Source organism: Mustelus asterias, chromosome 13 (genome assembly GCF_964213995.1).
Source record: "Mustelus asterias chromosome 13, sMusAst1.hap1.1, whole genome shotgun sequence".
Lineage (NCBI taxonomy): Eukaryota > Metazoa > Chordata > Chondrichthyes > Carcharhiniformes > Triakidae > Mustelus > Mustelus asterias.
Window position 1 is genome coordinate 11165841 of NC_135813.1, and position 13817 is coordinate 11179657.

The window sequence follows — 13817 nt, forward strand, 5'->3', positions numbered from 1 at the left end:
GTAGTGGAAGCTGTGCAGCAGCAGCCCGTACAGGAAACGCCTCCGTGCGGTGGAAAAAGGCATGGACGAGGACTCATCAGGTAGTTCATACTCTAGCAAGCCAACCTCATTAGCCTGGCTGAAGTCATCACACCAATGAATCACAAATCCCTACGTTGCAGAAGGAGGCCATTCAGCCCATCGGGTCTGCACTGACTCTCTGACAGAGCATCCTACCCAGGTCCGCTCTCTGCCCTATCCCCGTAACCCCATGCATTTACCCCACTAATCCTCCTAACCTACATAATGTCGGCCTTGCTGTCAATGCTGACACGTCAAGAGCAAAGAGGAAAACTATTGGCTTTCGTGTGGAATTGATGGTTGTTGCTGCGGACTGTGCTGAGGTGATGTTGCTAAAATGGAGAGAGAGAGTGAGAGAGATTGGTCCATTAGAATTCTAGACATTGGAAAAGGATTAGTTAATTAGAATCATATGTCAATGAAAGGGAGTGAATCCTTTGGAGTTTTACCCCATGGGAGGGATTAATTAAAAGAATGCTAAAGCCACGGGAATGCGCTTCATTTAACCATGGTTCTCCATCTTGTATGTTGCTTTGTGACTTATCCTCCCCACTTTGAGGCAGTGACACTTACCATACACAGTCACTTCGACATCTTGGTGGGATTCACCGGCCGCATTGGTAGCTACACAGGAGTAGATACCCCCATCTTCCAGAGTCACTCTGCCAATCTGTGAAGCCAAGCAGAAAGAAGATGAGTAGTTGGGGAACAAAAAAATCAAAGACATTCTGAAAGTCCATTTTACTCTCTTTTATCGTGGGTATCGCTGGCTGGGCCAGCATTTATTGCCCCTGAAGGGGAAGCTTCAGAGGGCATTTAAGTGTCAACCACAAGCTATCGATCTAGAGTACAAAGAACAAAGAAAATTACGGCACAGGAACAGGACCTTCGGCCCTCCAAGCCTGCATCGACCATGCTGCCCGACTGAACTAAAACCCCCCATCCTTCCGGGGATCATATCCCTCTATTCCCATCTCATTCATGTACTTGTCCAGACGCCCCTTAAAAGTCACTACTGTATCCGCTTCCACTACCTCCCCCGGCAGCGAGTTCCAGACACCCCCCCACCCTCTGTGTAAAAGACTTGGAGTCACAGGAAAAGATGGCTAATGACCTTTCTTACAGGACATTAGTGAACCAGATGGTTTAGATGATAACCAACAATGGCTTCATTTTGACTGAATTCAAATTTCACCATCTGCTGTGGTGGGATTCGAACCCGGGTCCCCAGAGAATCACCCTGGGTCTCTGGATCACTAGTCCAGTGACAATACCACGAGGCTACAGCCTCCCCATTACTACATTCTCCACCTGTGAGTATAACTGAGTAAATATGCTACTGAAACAGGCATACAATTTTCTTAAAGTTCATATTTTAGAAGATAAAATTGAAAGATTGCATTTCTGGGAATTATAGAATGTCGAATTATAGAATGTTTACAGCACAGGAGGAGGCCATTCAGCCCCTCATGTCCATATCAGCTTAGTGTCTAGTCAGATAGTCCCACCACCCCCACCATCTCCCCCAGAGCCCTGCAAGTCTTATCTCTGCGGTAATTATCCAAATCCCCTTGGTAAACCATAATTAATCAGCTCCTGGGTCCAGATTGGCACTGGTTAAACACAGCATGGAGAGCTGCCAATGGCACTCCACTAACTGGTTAACACACCACAAGCTCTGAGAACTATCATTCACTGCACAGTATCAACATGAACCGTGTCGCCACCCTCTGGCCGGATGACTTTTCTGAGAGGGAGATCTGTCAGCTCTTTGCTGCTGCAGCCGACTTCAACCCAGCATTCCCCACCACCCCCCCATTCCACGCCGCAACGCCTCCCCCTCCCCCCCCAAAAGATATGCTGGGGGCCCACGGCCGATCGCAAGCACCCCCTGCCCAGAAATATCACCCCGATCCCCACCCTCCCCCGCCACTGATCACATGCAGAGTGGCAGCAGGGCCCCCCTTCCCAACCGATTGGCCCGCCCCCTTCAGGCCCCGCCCCTGTAGGCAGTGCTTCTTCAGGACCTGCCCCTCTAGGACCCGCCCCTTCAGGTCCCACCCATCCTGAATTAATTGCTAGGCCAGCCTCAGAGGGACTGGAAGAAATGAACATTTGGGTGCCTTGTTGAAGGAGATCAACTCAGTCACTGAACGGATCTAAACCGTGTTGTGAACTGCATGGGACCTGAGGGAGGTTGATAATAATCAGCCAAATAGCAGATCTTGTTCCATAGTGAGTGGTATTTGTTTCTGAAAAGGGAAGAAATTGTCGGGAATGAGTTGGAAAGTGGGACTGACTGACCGCTCTTTAGAGAGCTGGCCTAGACATAGAAACATAGAAGATAGGAGCAGGAGGAGGCCATTTGGCCCTTCGAGCCTGCTCCGCCATTCATTACCATCATGGCTGATCGTCCAACTCAATAGCCTAATCCTGCTTTCTCCCCATAACCTTTGATTCCATTCGCCCCAAGTGCTATATCCAGCCGCCTCTTGAATACATTCAATGTTTTGGCATCAACTACTTCCTGTGGTAATGAATTCCACAGGCTCACCACTCTTTGGGTGAAGAAATGTCTCCTCATCTCCGTCCTAAATGGTCGACCCTGAATCCTCAGACTGTGACCCCTGGTTCTGGACTCCCCCACCATTGGGAACATCCTCTCTGCATCTACCCTGTCTAGTCCTGTTAGAATTTTATAAATCTCTGTGAGATCCGCCCCTCATTCGTCTGAACTCCAGCGAAAACAATCCTAACCTAGTCAATCTCTTCTCATACATGATGGGCCGAATAGGCCTCTTCTATGCGGTAAGAATCTCTGATTAATCTGGAACCTCAATTTAAAGTGACGTGGAACAGCAATGACTTTAATTACCTTAAACCTCCCAGTTCTTCCAGTCAGTGGGTATCCATCCTTCAGCCATGTGATCAATGGTGGGGGAATTCCAGTCACAGTACATTCCAGGATCACAGGATTCCCAGCCACAACGGACAGCCTCTCAACTCCCACAATCCTCACTGCTGGAGGGACTAACCACAACAAAAAAATAAATAAAATGCAGTCAATATTTCAGTGATTTAAGAAGGGGCGGCACGGTGGCACAGTGGTTAGCACTGCTGCCTCACAACACGAGGGACCTGGGTTCAATTCCAGCCTCGGGTGACTGTCTGTGTGGAGTTTGCACATTCTCCCCGTGTCTGCGTGGGTTTCCTCCGGGTGCTCCGGTTTCCTCCCACACTCCAAAAATGTGCAGGTTAGGTAGATTAGCCATGGTAAATGCAAGGGGATAAGTCAGAGGGGAGGGTCTGGGTGGGATGCTTTTCCAGAGAATTGGTGCAGATCTGATGGGTTGAATGGTCCCTCCCCGCACTGTAGGGATTCTATGGTTCTCAGAATCTCACACAGGAATATTGGAGAAGGTGATTGGGAGTTAATAACAGAGTAGCAGAGCAATGGAGGGCCATTCCGAGGAACGGGCTGCATGGTTAGCACTGCTGCCTCACAGCGCCAGGGATCCAGGTTCAATTCCAGCCAGGGGTCACAGTCTGTGTGGAGTTTGCAAGTTCTCCCCGTGTCTGCGTGGGTTTCCTCCCACAGTCCAAAAATGGCCATGCTAAATTGACCCTGATGTCAGGGGGATTAGCAGGGTAAATGAGGGTTACAGGAATAGGGCCTGAGTGGGATTGTGGTCGGCACAGACTCGATGGGCCGAATGGCCTCCTTTATACTGTAGGGATTCTCTGATTCTATAAAAGATAGTTCAAGTACAAGTAAAACATTGAAAGCTAATGCACCCTAGATGACAAAGGAAATAAAAGAAATTAAAAGTTAAATGAAACAGAAATAAGAGGTGTGTGACAAATGTCAGAAGCATAGAATCCCTACGGTGCAGAAAGAGGCCATTCTGCCCATCGTGTCTGCACTGACTCTCTGAAGCAGCATCCTAGACCCTACCCTCTACCCCATAATCCCATGTATTTACTATGGCTGATCCCTCTTACCTACAAAGAGGTTACAAAGCTCAAGATATCTTTGGACACTCAGGGGCAATTTAGCATGGCCAATCCACCCAACCTGTACATCTTTGGTCTGTGGGAGGAAACCAGAGTACCCAGAGGAAACCCACGCAGACACGGGGAGAATGTGCAAACTCCACAGAGACAGTAACCCGAGGCTGGAATTGAACCCAGGTCCCTGGCGCTGTAAGGTAGCAGTGCTAACCACTGTGCCACCGTGTCGCCCGAGCAAGATTTGGTTCATAACCAGACAGATTACAGAAAATGTAGGAGGGAGTTAAAGAAAGTTAACGTGAGACAAAGAGTGGTCACAAGAAACAATTAGCGGGTAGCATTAACAAGGGCCCAAAACATTGTACATAGAAATGTAAATGGTGAACTCAGGAAAAGTCAGGCCTATAAAGAAACTCTTCACAATGAAGCAGAAGACATTGCTAAATTATTCCTGAGGACTTTGCACTTATCTTCACACAGGAAGCAGATGATGCAAGATGGGGGATCTCACAGAGACTTATAAAATTCTAACAGGACTAGAAAGGGTAGATGCAGGGAGGATGTTCCTGATGGTGGGGGAGTCCAGAACTAGGGGTCACAGTCTGAGGATTTGGGGTAGTCATGATGTGGAGATGCCGGCGTTGGACTGGGGTAAACACAGTAAGAAGTTTAACAACACCAGGTTAAAGTCCAACAGGTTTATTTGGTAGCAATAAACCTGTTGGACTTTAACCTGGTGTTGTTAAACTTCTTACTGGATTTGGGGTAGACCATTTAGGATGGAGATGAGGAGACATTTCTTCACCCAAAGAGTGGTGAGCCTGTGGAATTCATTACCACAGGAAGTAGTTGATGCCAAAACATTGAATGTATTCAAGAGGCGGCTGGATATAGCACTTGGGGCGAATGGGATCAAAGGTTATGGGGAGAAAGCAGGATTAGGCTATTGAGTTGGATGATCAGCCATGATCGTAATGAATGGTGGAGCAGGCTCGAAGGGCCAAATGGCCTCCTCCTGCTCCTATCTTCTATGTTTGAATAAAGGTTGCTGGAATCTGGAACGCTGGTTCAGCTGTTGGAAGCTGTCTCCAGAAAGAATTTTAAAAGGGAGATGGCCAATGAGGAAACGACAGGGGCGCAAACCTGTGTCGGATTATAAAGTTAAACACCACTGCTCTTGGAAAGAGCTAGCACAGGCATGACAGGGTAAATGGCCTCTTCCTGTGCCGTACATTCCAATGATTCGAGGATGATTGAAATAGTTGATTCATTCTGATTGTTAGGAAATGTCACACCAAGGAAGGCAAAGTGTAGAAACGCAGATGTTACAGGGAGATTCCGTAGACAGGGGGGAGGAAGGCAGCCATCATGGTGAAGCTTGCATGGTGCGTTACCTCACCAGAGGCAGAGGAAAGGACACCACAGTGAAGGATCAGAATATTCTGCAGGAGAAGACAGTGAGCCAGAGGTTATGGTGCTAACACTGTAGTGAAGACAGCTATTGAAGCTCTATGGTCAGACTTTCAGGAGCTAGTGTCAGACATAACATGGGAGGTTACAAAGCTCAAGATATTTCCTTATGAGAAATATAGAATCCTACAAAGCAGAAGGAGGCCACTTGGCCCATTGAGTCTGTACTGACCACAATCCCATCCAGGCCCTACCCCATAACCCCACTTATCCACCCTGCTAGTCCCCTTGACACTAAGGGGCAATTTAGCATGGCCAATCAACCCAACCCGCACATCTTTGGACCGTGGGAGGAAACCGGAGCACCCGGAGGAAACCCATGCCGACATGGGGAGAATAATGGCGTGCTTTTGATCTGTCTTTATCACAGTACCTTAGGGTTAAATCCAGGTTCACTTAAAATTGTGCATTTCATTATTTGTCCAGCCTCAGGACAAACCAGCTACCTCGGAGTCAGCTGAGATTTATCTGTGAACAATGATTCATTAGCAAAGCTATTTGGGTTCTTGTTGTCCCAAGGGCAAAGATGGCTGAACCTGGGGGGCGGGGGGGGAGGGGAGGGGGGGGGAGTGTAATCCCCAGAACTACAGACTTATTCTGCGATTTCACTGAATGGAGGAATGGACCCAATGGGCCGAATGGCTTACCTCTGCTCCTACTTATGAGAGTCTCTGAAACTTGCTACATTGTCAGAGGCTGTGGGTGGGATTTTCTGGCCACACTCTCCCCAAGACGGGAAAATCCCGCCCGAGATCAACCACAAGATGTAGGAGCAGAATTAGGCCACTCGGCCCATCGAGTCTGCTCCGCCATTCAATCATGGCTGATATTTTTCTCATTCCCATTCTCCTGCCTTTTCCCCATAACCCCTGATCCCCTCATTAATCAAGAACCTATCTGTCTTTGTCTTAAAGACACTCAATGACCTGGCCTCCACAGCCTTCTGCGGCAAAGAGTTCCACAGATTCACCACTCTCTGGCTGAAGAAATTCCTCCTCATCTCAGTTCTAAAGGATCGTCCCTTTAGCCTGAGGTTGTGGCCTCTGGTTCTAGTTCTTCCTACTAGCGGAAACATCCTCTCCACATCCACTCTATGCAGGCCTCGCAGTATCCTGTCAGTTTCAATAAGATCCCCCCTCATTCTTCTAAACTCTGAGTACAGACCCAGAGTCCTCAACCTTTCCTCATACGTGCCATATTCAAATGGAAAACGTAGGGTCTAGGCTAACTTCATAAAACACCTTGGCGTTTCCAGCCTGCGTCTTAACTTGCAAAACATTAAAATCCCGGCAATGAAATTGTCAATACGTTGCCGTAGCTTTGAAAGGGAAGTATTGTACCATGAACCGTGACATCAAATTCCCCTCTCCTTTCCCCTGCTTCATTCATAGCCACGCAGATGTAACGGCCGACATCCACCAATTTCAAACGGGGAATAATAAGTTTGCTCCGGTCAGCTGACACTCGGGCACCATCCAGCTCAGTGAGTGGAATACCGTTCCTCAGCCACCTATTGGGAAGGAGATATGAAACGAGGCTTGGTTAGGTTAGAATGGGACGCAGTTCTTCAATACTCAGAAAAATATGAATTCGATTTGGAATTTGTCTGAGGCCAGGCCAGTTCATGCATTAGGATTGGCAGTGATACATAGTCACGTGAATTGGTAAACAATGTCGCATGTATGTTGGGGCAGCACGGTGGCGCAGTGGTCAGCACTGCTGCCTCACAGCACCAGGGACCCGGGTTCGATTCCCAGCTTGGATCCCTGTCTGTGTGGAGTTCGCACATTCTCCCCATGTCTGTGTGGGTTTCCTCCGGGTGCTCTGGTTTCCCCCCAGTGTCTGAAAGACGTGCTGGTTAGGGTGCATTGACTCGAACAGGCGCCGGAATGTGGCGACTAGGGAAATTTCACAGTAACTTCATTGCAGTGTTAATGTAAGCCTTACTTGTGATTGATAAATAATAAATAAATACTACTATTGTAGTATACACCAGTCCATAGATGTGCGGGTTAGGTGGATTGGCCATGTTAAATTGCCTCTCAGTGTCAGCGGGACTAGCTAGGGTAAATGCATGGGATTATGCGAATAGGGCCTGGGTGGGATTGTGGTCGGTGCAGACTCGATGGGCCGAATGGCCTCCTTCTGCCCTGTAGGATTCTATGATTCTGAACAGTTAGTTGTATATTAATTGTGTTCAATTGTCTGCAGGTGGTGGGCGTGAACTGGGGATTCACTTCTGCCCCTATAAATAGACACAGACTGGAACCGCGGTTGGGAGGTGTGTGCCTGTAATGTGTAAATCTGCAAATAAATGTTGATTAAAGTATTAAACGTATTCATATTAAATTAAATTAATTAAACTTATTAAAGATAGCCTCCAGTTCTATCCTTCACCTTCTGGTTTCCTGAAGAGTAACATTATTATATAAATATTGGCGTTATATACACACTAATATTGATAAACAATGATACACAGACAGCAGATTTAGACAATGGAACATCACATCTGAAACCAATGTGACTCACTCATTCCCCAACTGTGTTTATCTGTATACATGACTGCTCATAGAAGAACGGGGTCAACTTCTGACTCAGAGGAAAAGGACACAAAGGGCGGGATTGTCCTGTTCTGCCTGCCACAGGAATCGTAGTGGGCGGGACACGAACCATGCAAAGGTCCGTTGACCATGGGTGGGATTTTCCGGTCTTGGCAAGAGCACGGCCGGAAAATCCCGCCCAAAATGTTTCTCATATATTTTAGACAATGGACCATAAACTGAATGACGGTCTTGCCAACGGGAAGGGAGTTACACATTGGTCTCACGCACAGTATTCCAATGTACACGAGATATACACTATTTCCAATACCCCTCTGAGGTGTTGGGAGGTGAGTACCGGCTGCCACATTGCTTCACACAGTTGCACTGGATCTGATTTACTGCATTGTAACTCTGGGAGGTGATAAAGTGAGATGGGGCAACATTTCACCAGATATATGTCAAAACTGTGCCAGACTGTGCCAGCCCAAGGTTGTGCAGGTTAGGTGGATTGGCCATGCTAAATTGCCCCTTAGTGTCCCAAGATGTATAGGTTAGGGGAATTAGTGGGGTAAATACATGAGGTTCTGGGGATAGGACCTGGATAAGATGCTCTGCCGGAGAGTCGGTGTAGACTCGATAGGCCAAATGGCCTCCTTCTGCACTGTAGGGATTTTATGATGCCAAAGAAACTAATCTAAACATGCACCACATGGTTCCAGTCAACCAACACGTTATAAGTAGCCAAAAGAGAAAATGCTGGAAAATCTCAGCGGGTCTGGCAGCATCTGTAAGGAGAGAAAGGAGCTGACGTTTCGAGTCCAGACGACCCTTTGTCAAAGCTAAAAAGCATGGAAAGTGGGAGATATTTATACTGCAGGGGGAGGGAATGAAAGATGAATCATAGCCACAGAAACCAGGGGAAAGGCTGCTAATGGCAGCCCATAGAGAGAATAGAAATGAATGGCCAAACAGCAGAGAAACTGAAATCAGAGGGTAATCTGTGACAGATGAAGATGTGGGGGGGGAGGGGGAGATGGGTGGGAGAGAGGTAAAATTGAGAAAAATGGAGAAAGGGGAAGCATAGGGGGAGAAAAGATAAGGAAAGGGGGGATAAAATAGGGGGGAAAAGTTGGGGGGAAAAGCAAAAATAAAGAAAAATAATAAAGAAATAAAAGGGAGAGGACAGTGAAAAATTAAATGAAATTAAAACAAAGGTGTCGAGGTGGGGTAATTCAGTTGACCAATAAACTAGAATGGAAACTCACGTTATCTTTGGAGGTGGGTGACCGGTTACTTGACATGTCAGTTCCAGGGGGCTGTCAACAGTCACAGTCACATGAGAAGCTCCTCCAATCAGCAGCTGTGGAGGCACTGTCGGTGCAAATAACAGCCATTCATAAACAATCCCTCCAAATCTGACCAGTTCTCTTGTACCGTGCGTCACAATCAGTCACCTTGTCATCGGATTGCGCAAACCAAATGCCTTCAGCCGGTGTTGAGGTGAACATAACAGCAACTAGGGCTGAGATTTCTCGGCCTTTTGGCTAAGATCAAGTGTAGCATGGATCGCCTGCACTTGGTTGAGGTCATTGGGTTACACTGAGGCTTCATGTGTTTCATATGAAGCAATTTTTAAAAGAGGCATCTCGGCCTTTTGGCTAAGATGCAAATGAGCCCAAGTCTTGGAGGAGGAACCTCCCCCTTCTCCAATCAGCTTGGCTCATGTAGATCAGGCCCAGGACAGGGTGGTTTGGTCGCTGGCCCTGTCTTGTCAGCCTGGATCTGAAATGTCTCAACTTGTTGAGACTCTGAATTGGATTTGATTTGATTGAATTGGAAAAGTATTAAAAAAAAACTAGGGCTGAGATTTCCTCCAGTCCTTCAGTCTTCCCTGTGGGGAAGGGAGTGAGCTGAACGTCCCATGAGTAAAACTGGGAACTCACCAAATATGGGAACCTTCCTCCAAAATTAATGAGAGCAGTCCCATTATCAGAACCACATGATCATATTAAATGGTGCAGCAGGTTCAAGGGGCCAAATGGCCTACTTAGGATTCTACTATTATGTGCATAGTATTGCACAGAAACAGGCCACTCAGCCCAAACAGTCCATACTACCATCTACGCTCCACTGGAGCTTCCTCCCAACCTGCCTGATCTAACTCAACATCACCCTCGATACGTCCCCCTCATTTCCTCAAATCCTACCTCCATCCACCTGGATGTTTTCTTTAATCTATCAAGGGATGTGGGTGTCGCTGGCAAGGCCTGCATTTATTGCCCAACCCTAACTGCCCTTGAGAAGGTGGCGGGAGCCATCTTGTTGAACCGCTGCAGTCCATGGGGGTGAAGGTGCTCCGACAGGGAGGGAGTCCCAGGACTTTGACCCAGTGACACTGAAGGAACGGTGATACAGTTCCAAGTCAGGATGGTGTGTGACTCAGAGGGGAACTTTCAGAAAGTGGTGTTCCCATGCATCTGCTGCCCTTGGCCTTCTAAGTTAAAGCTACGTCCCAGAGCAGACAGGACAGAGTGCAAACCTACTGCATCAACTGGTCTCTGAAGAGTGCTGATCCTTCCCTTGTGACTGTGAAGACAACACCAGAGGTTTTCCTACCTAAGATGTCCACAGTGTATTGAAGGTGCTGTTCCCCTGCAGCACTGATAGCCATACATATATAGGTTCCAGCGTCACTCTCGCCAACATTCTCAATCCGAAGGGTTTTTCCCTCAGCCACGAACTGTATTCTGTCACTGCTCGTCAGTGGGGCGCCATCTTTGAGCCAGGACAGGACAGGAGGTGGGTAACCGCTCGAGGAACACCGCAACGTCAAGGAGTGTCCAACCGTTGCCTTTGTCTTCACTGGGTGTCCGGAGCTACCCTCGATACTGGGCGGAACTAAAGAAGGCAAAAAGGGAGGAAACATTAACACTCGACTGTAATTGCTGCTTCAACGTCAGTGAGAGCAGACAAAACTCAACAAGAGGGTGACAGCAATGTTACGGCGGGACAATGATCCTTGTGCATTGCCTGGCTGTCAGCTTGTATCCACAAGGCTCTGTGTTCATAGAAACATTGAAAATAGGAGCAATAGGCCATTCGGCCCTTCGAGCCTGCTCCACCATTCATTACGATCATGGCTGATCGTCCAACTCAATAGCCTGATCCCGCCTTCCCCCCGTATCCTTTGATCCCTTTTGCCCCAAATGCGGAGTTTGTACATTCTCCCTATGTCTGCGTGCATTTCCTCCGGGTGCTCCAGTTTCCTCCCACAGACCGAAAGACGTGCGGGTTAGGTTGATTGGCCATGCTAAATTCTCCCTTAGTGTCCGGAGGATTAACAGGGTAAATAAGTGGGGTTACAGGGATAGGGCCTGGGTGGGATTGTTGTTGGTGAATGGGCCGAATGGCCTCCTTCTGCACTGTAGGGATTCGATGACTGAAAGCTGGATTCTGTATCCCGCACTCCAGTTGAATGACTCTCTACACCGGAAGCCTCACAAAGCTTGCTCTATAATTACTCGCCACCAGAACCCTGTGGCAGCCCAGTGAGGGGAGGAGCTTACCGTAAACGTGCACCTTGTATGACTTTTCCATTGTCCCTGCAACGTTCCTTGCACGGCAGGTGTACCGCCCGGCATCGGATGCCCGTGCCTTGTTCACCTGAAGAAACTGCCCTCTCTCAACGTACGTCATTTTGGGGCTGGATACGATTGGACGCCCATCCTTCAGCCATGTGATTCCCGGGGCAGGAATTCCATGCATATCACACTGTAGGCTGGTGTGGCTGTTCAATTGGATGCTCACCTCTCTGGTATCATTGGCTCCACGGATTGTGGGAGGGACTAGATAAAGAGAAAGAATAACTTGCATTTAGACCAAAAGCAGAAATTGCTGGAAAATCTCAGCAGGTCTGACAGTATCTGTGGGGAGAGAATTTCCTCGGCTGGTGATGGCTAGCACGAGGGGACATAGCTTTAAATTGAGGGGTGAGAGATATAGGACAGATGTTAGAGGTCGGTTCTTTACTCAGAGAGTAGTAAGGGCGTGGAATGCCCTGCCTGCAGCACTCGTCAACATTAAGAGCATTCAAATGGTTATTGGATAAACATATGGGTGATATTGGAATAGTGTAGATTAGAGGGGCTTTAGATTGGTTCCACTGGTCGGCGCAACATCGAGGGCCGAAGGGCCTGTACTGCGCTGTAATGTTCTATGTTCTAGAATAGAGCCAACGTTTCAAGTCTGGTTGACCCTTCATCAGAGCTGCAGTTTGTAAATTGGCTATTGCGGCCTCAGGGTGTCGCATAGCCAATGACGTGCTCTTGAAGCGCACTCACTGTTGTAAGTTAGGAATCAAATCTTGCTGTTTTCATAGAATCCCTACAGTGCAGAAGGAGGCCATTCAACCCATCGAGTCTGCACCGACCACAACCCCACCCAGGCCCTATCCCCATAACCCCATGCATTTACCCTAGCTAGTCCCCCTGACACTGAGGGGCAATTTAGCCTGGCCAATCCACCTAACTCGCATATATTTGGACTGTGGGAGGAAACCGGAGCACCCGGAGGAAACCCACGCAGACACGGGGAGAACATGTAGATTCCACACAGACAGTGACCCAAGCCGGGAATCGAACCTGGGTCCCTGGCGCTGTGAGGCAGCAGTGCTAACCACTGTGCCACCGTGCCACCCACTGTGGCCGGAATGTTACAGCTGTTCACGCCGGCAGGATTTTCCCATCCCACTGCAGTGAACGGAGATTTGGCTGGCCGCCAAATTCTCCGACTTCGCTGCACCGGGAGCGTGGTGTGAACCCCGGTAACATCGCACCAAGATCTGTTCTAAGAACATTCCACATTTGTCATGTTTTTATAAAAACATTCAGGCGCTAAGTTTTAATATTGTTGCATTATGGATACAACCAATCTCCAATCACAATATTTCACAATTCACAGAGTTTGATTCTCAAATAAAGATGCAGCCCACTGGATTCTCACTATCATCTCAAAGTCTTTTGTACAAACATCAATGTAATTCCACCATCATGTATCCTAATAAGAATGTCACTGTGCTGTGATTAAATAGGAAGAACTTTTCATGCTAGCTTGTAAATCCATTTCCAATTCTCTTCCCGCACCTAGTGGCAGACTTTCGTCTGTTTCTATAGCTAGTAATTCCCGGAACAGGTCACTAGTCTGTCACCAGGGGCTTATAGCTTGAGGGGCGCCACTCCACATCAAGCGTGGCTGACCAGGAGTCTCTCCCACTCTTACCGCCAGCCATTGGCACATTTGGAAGGATTTTGCAGATTGCGACTCAACCTGTTTGCCCACGTTAGGGACGCACCTTCCATGGCCATCAGGTCCTGGGGTGGGACTCGAACCCGGAACTTCTGGCTCAGAGGCAGGGGACACTAACCCACTGCGCCACAAGACCTCCTAGGTTTTAGGCAGATCCAGAAAATTCTATTTACAAGAAAAAGGATTGATCCAGCTGTATTGCTAGAGGAAGCCAATTGATCCAATGGCAATACTGAGTAATCAAGTAATCAAGGCGGCCTTCACGACACACGACAGCGCAGAGTCGCTGAGCAGAAACTGATAGCCAAGTTCCGCACACATGAGGGCGGCCTAAACTGGGATGTTGGATTTATGTCACATTATCAGTAACCCCCACAGCTTTCCCCCTGGTCTTGCAGAATCTCACTAGCTGTTCTGTCTGGAGACAAT

At 48.1% G+C, this 13817-nt stretch overlaps 1 protein-coding gene across 1 annotated transcript in view; it reads right to left on the bottom strand.

Moving 5' to 3' along the window:
• The window catches only part of LOC144503050 (hemicentin-1-like), a 390871-nt gene that overhangs the window by 187770 nt on the left and 189284 nt on the right, over nt 1–13817 (bottom strand). Inside the window, exons 31-34 of the mRNA XM_078227553.1 lie at nt 11651–11929; nt 10701–10982; nt 9379–9455; nt 634–730 (exon numbers count right to left, since the gene is read on the bottom strand). Of these exons, the coding sequence (XP_078083679.1) occupies nt 634–730; nt 9379–9455; nt 10701–10982; nt 11651–11929 (735 nt within the window). The remainder of the gene's footprint in view (nt 1–633; nt 731–9378; nt 9456–10700; nt 10983–11650; nt 11930–13817) is intronic.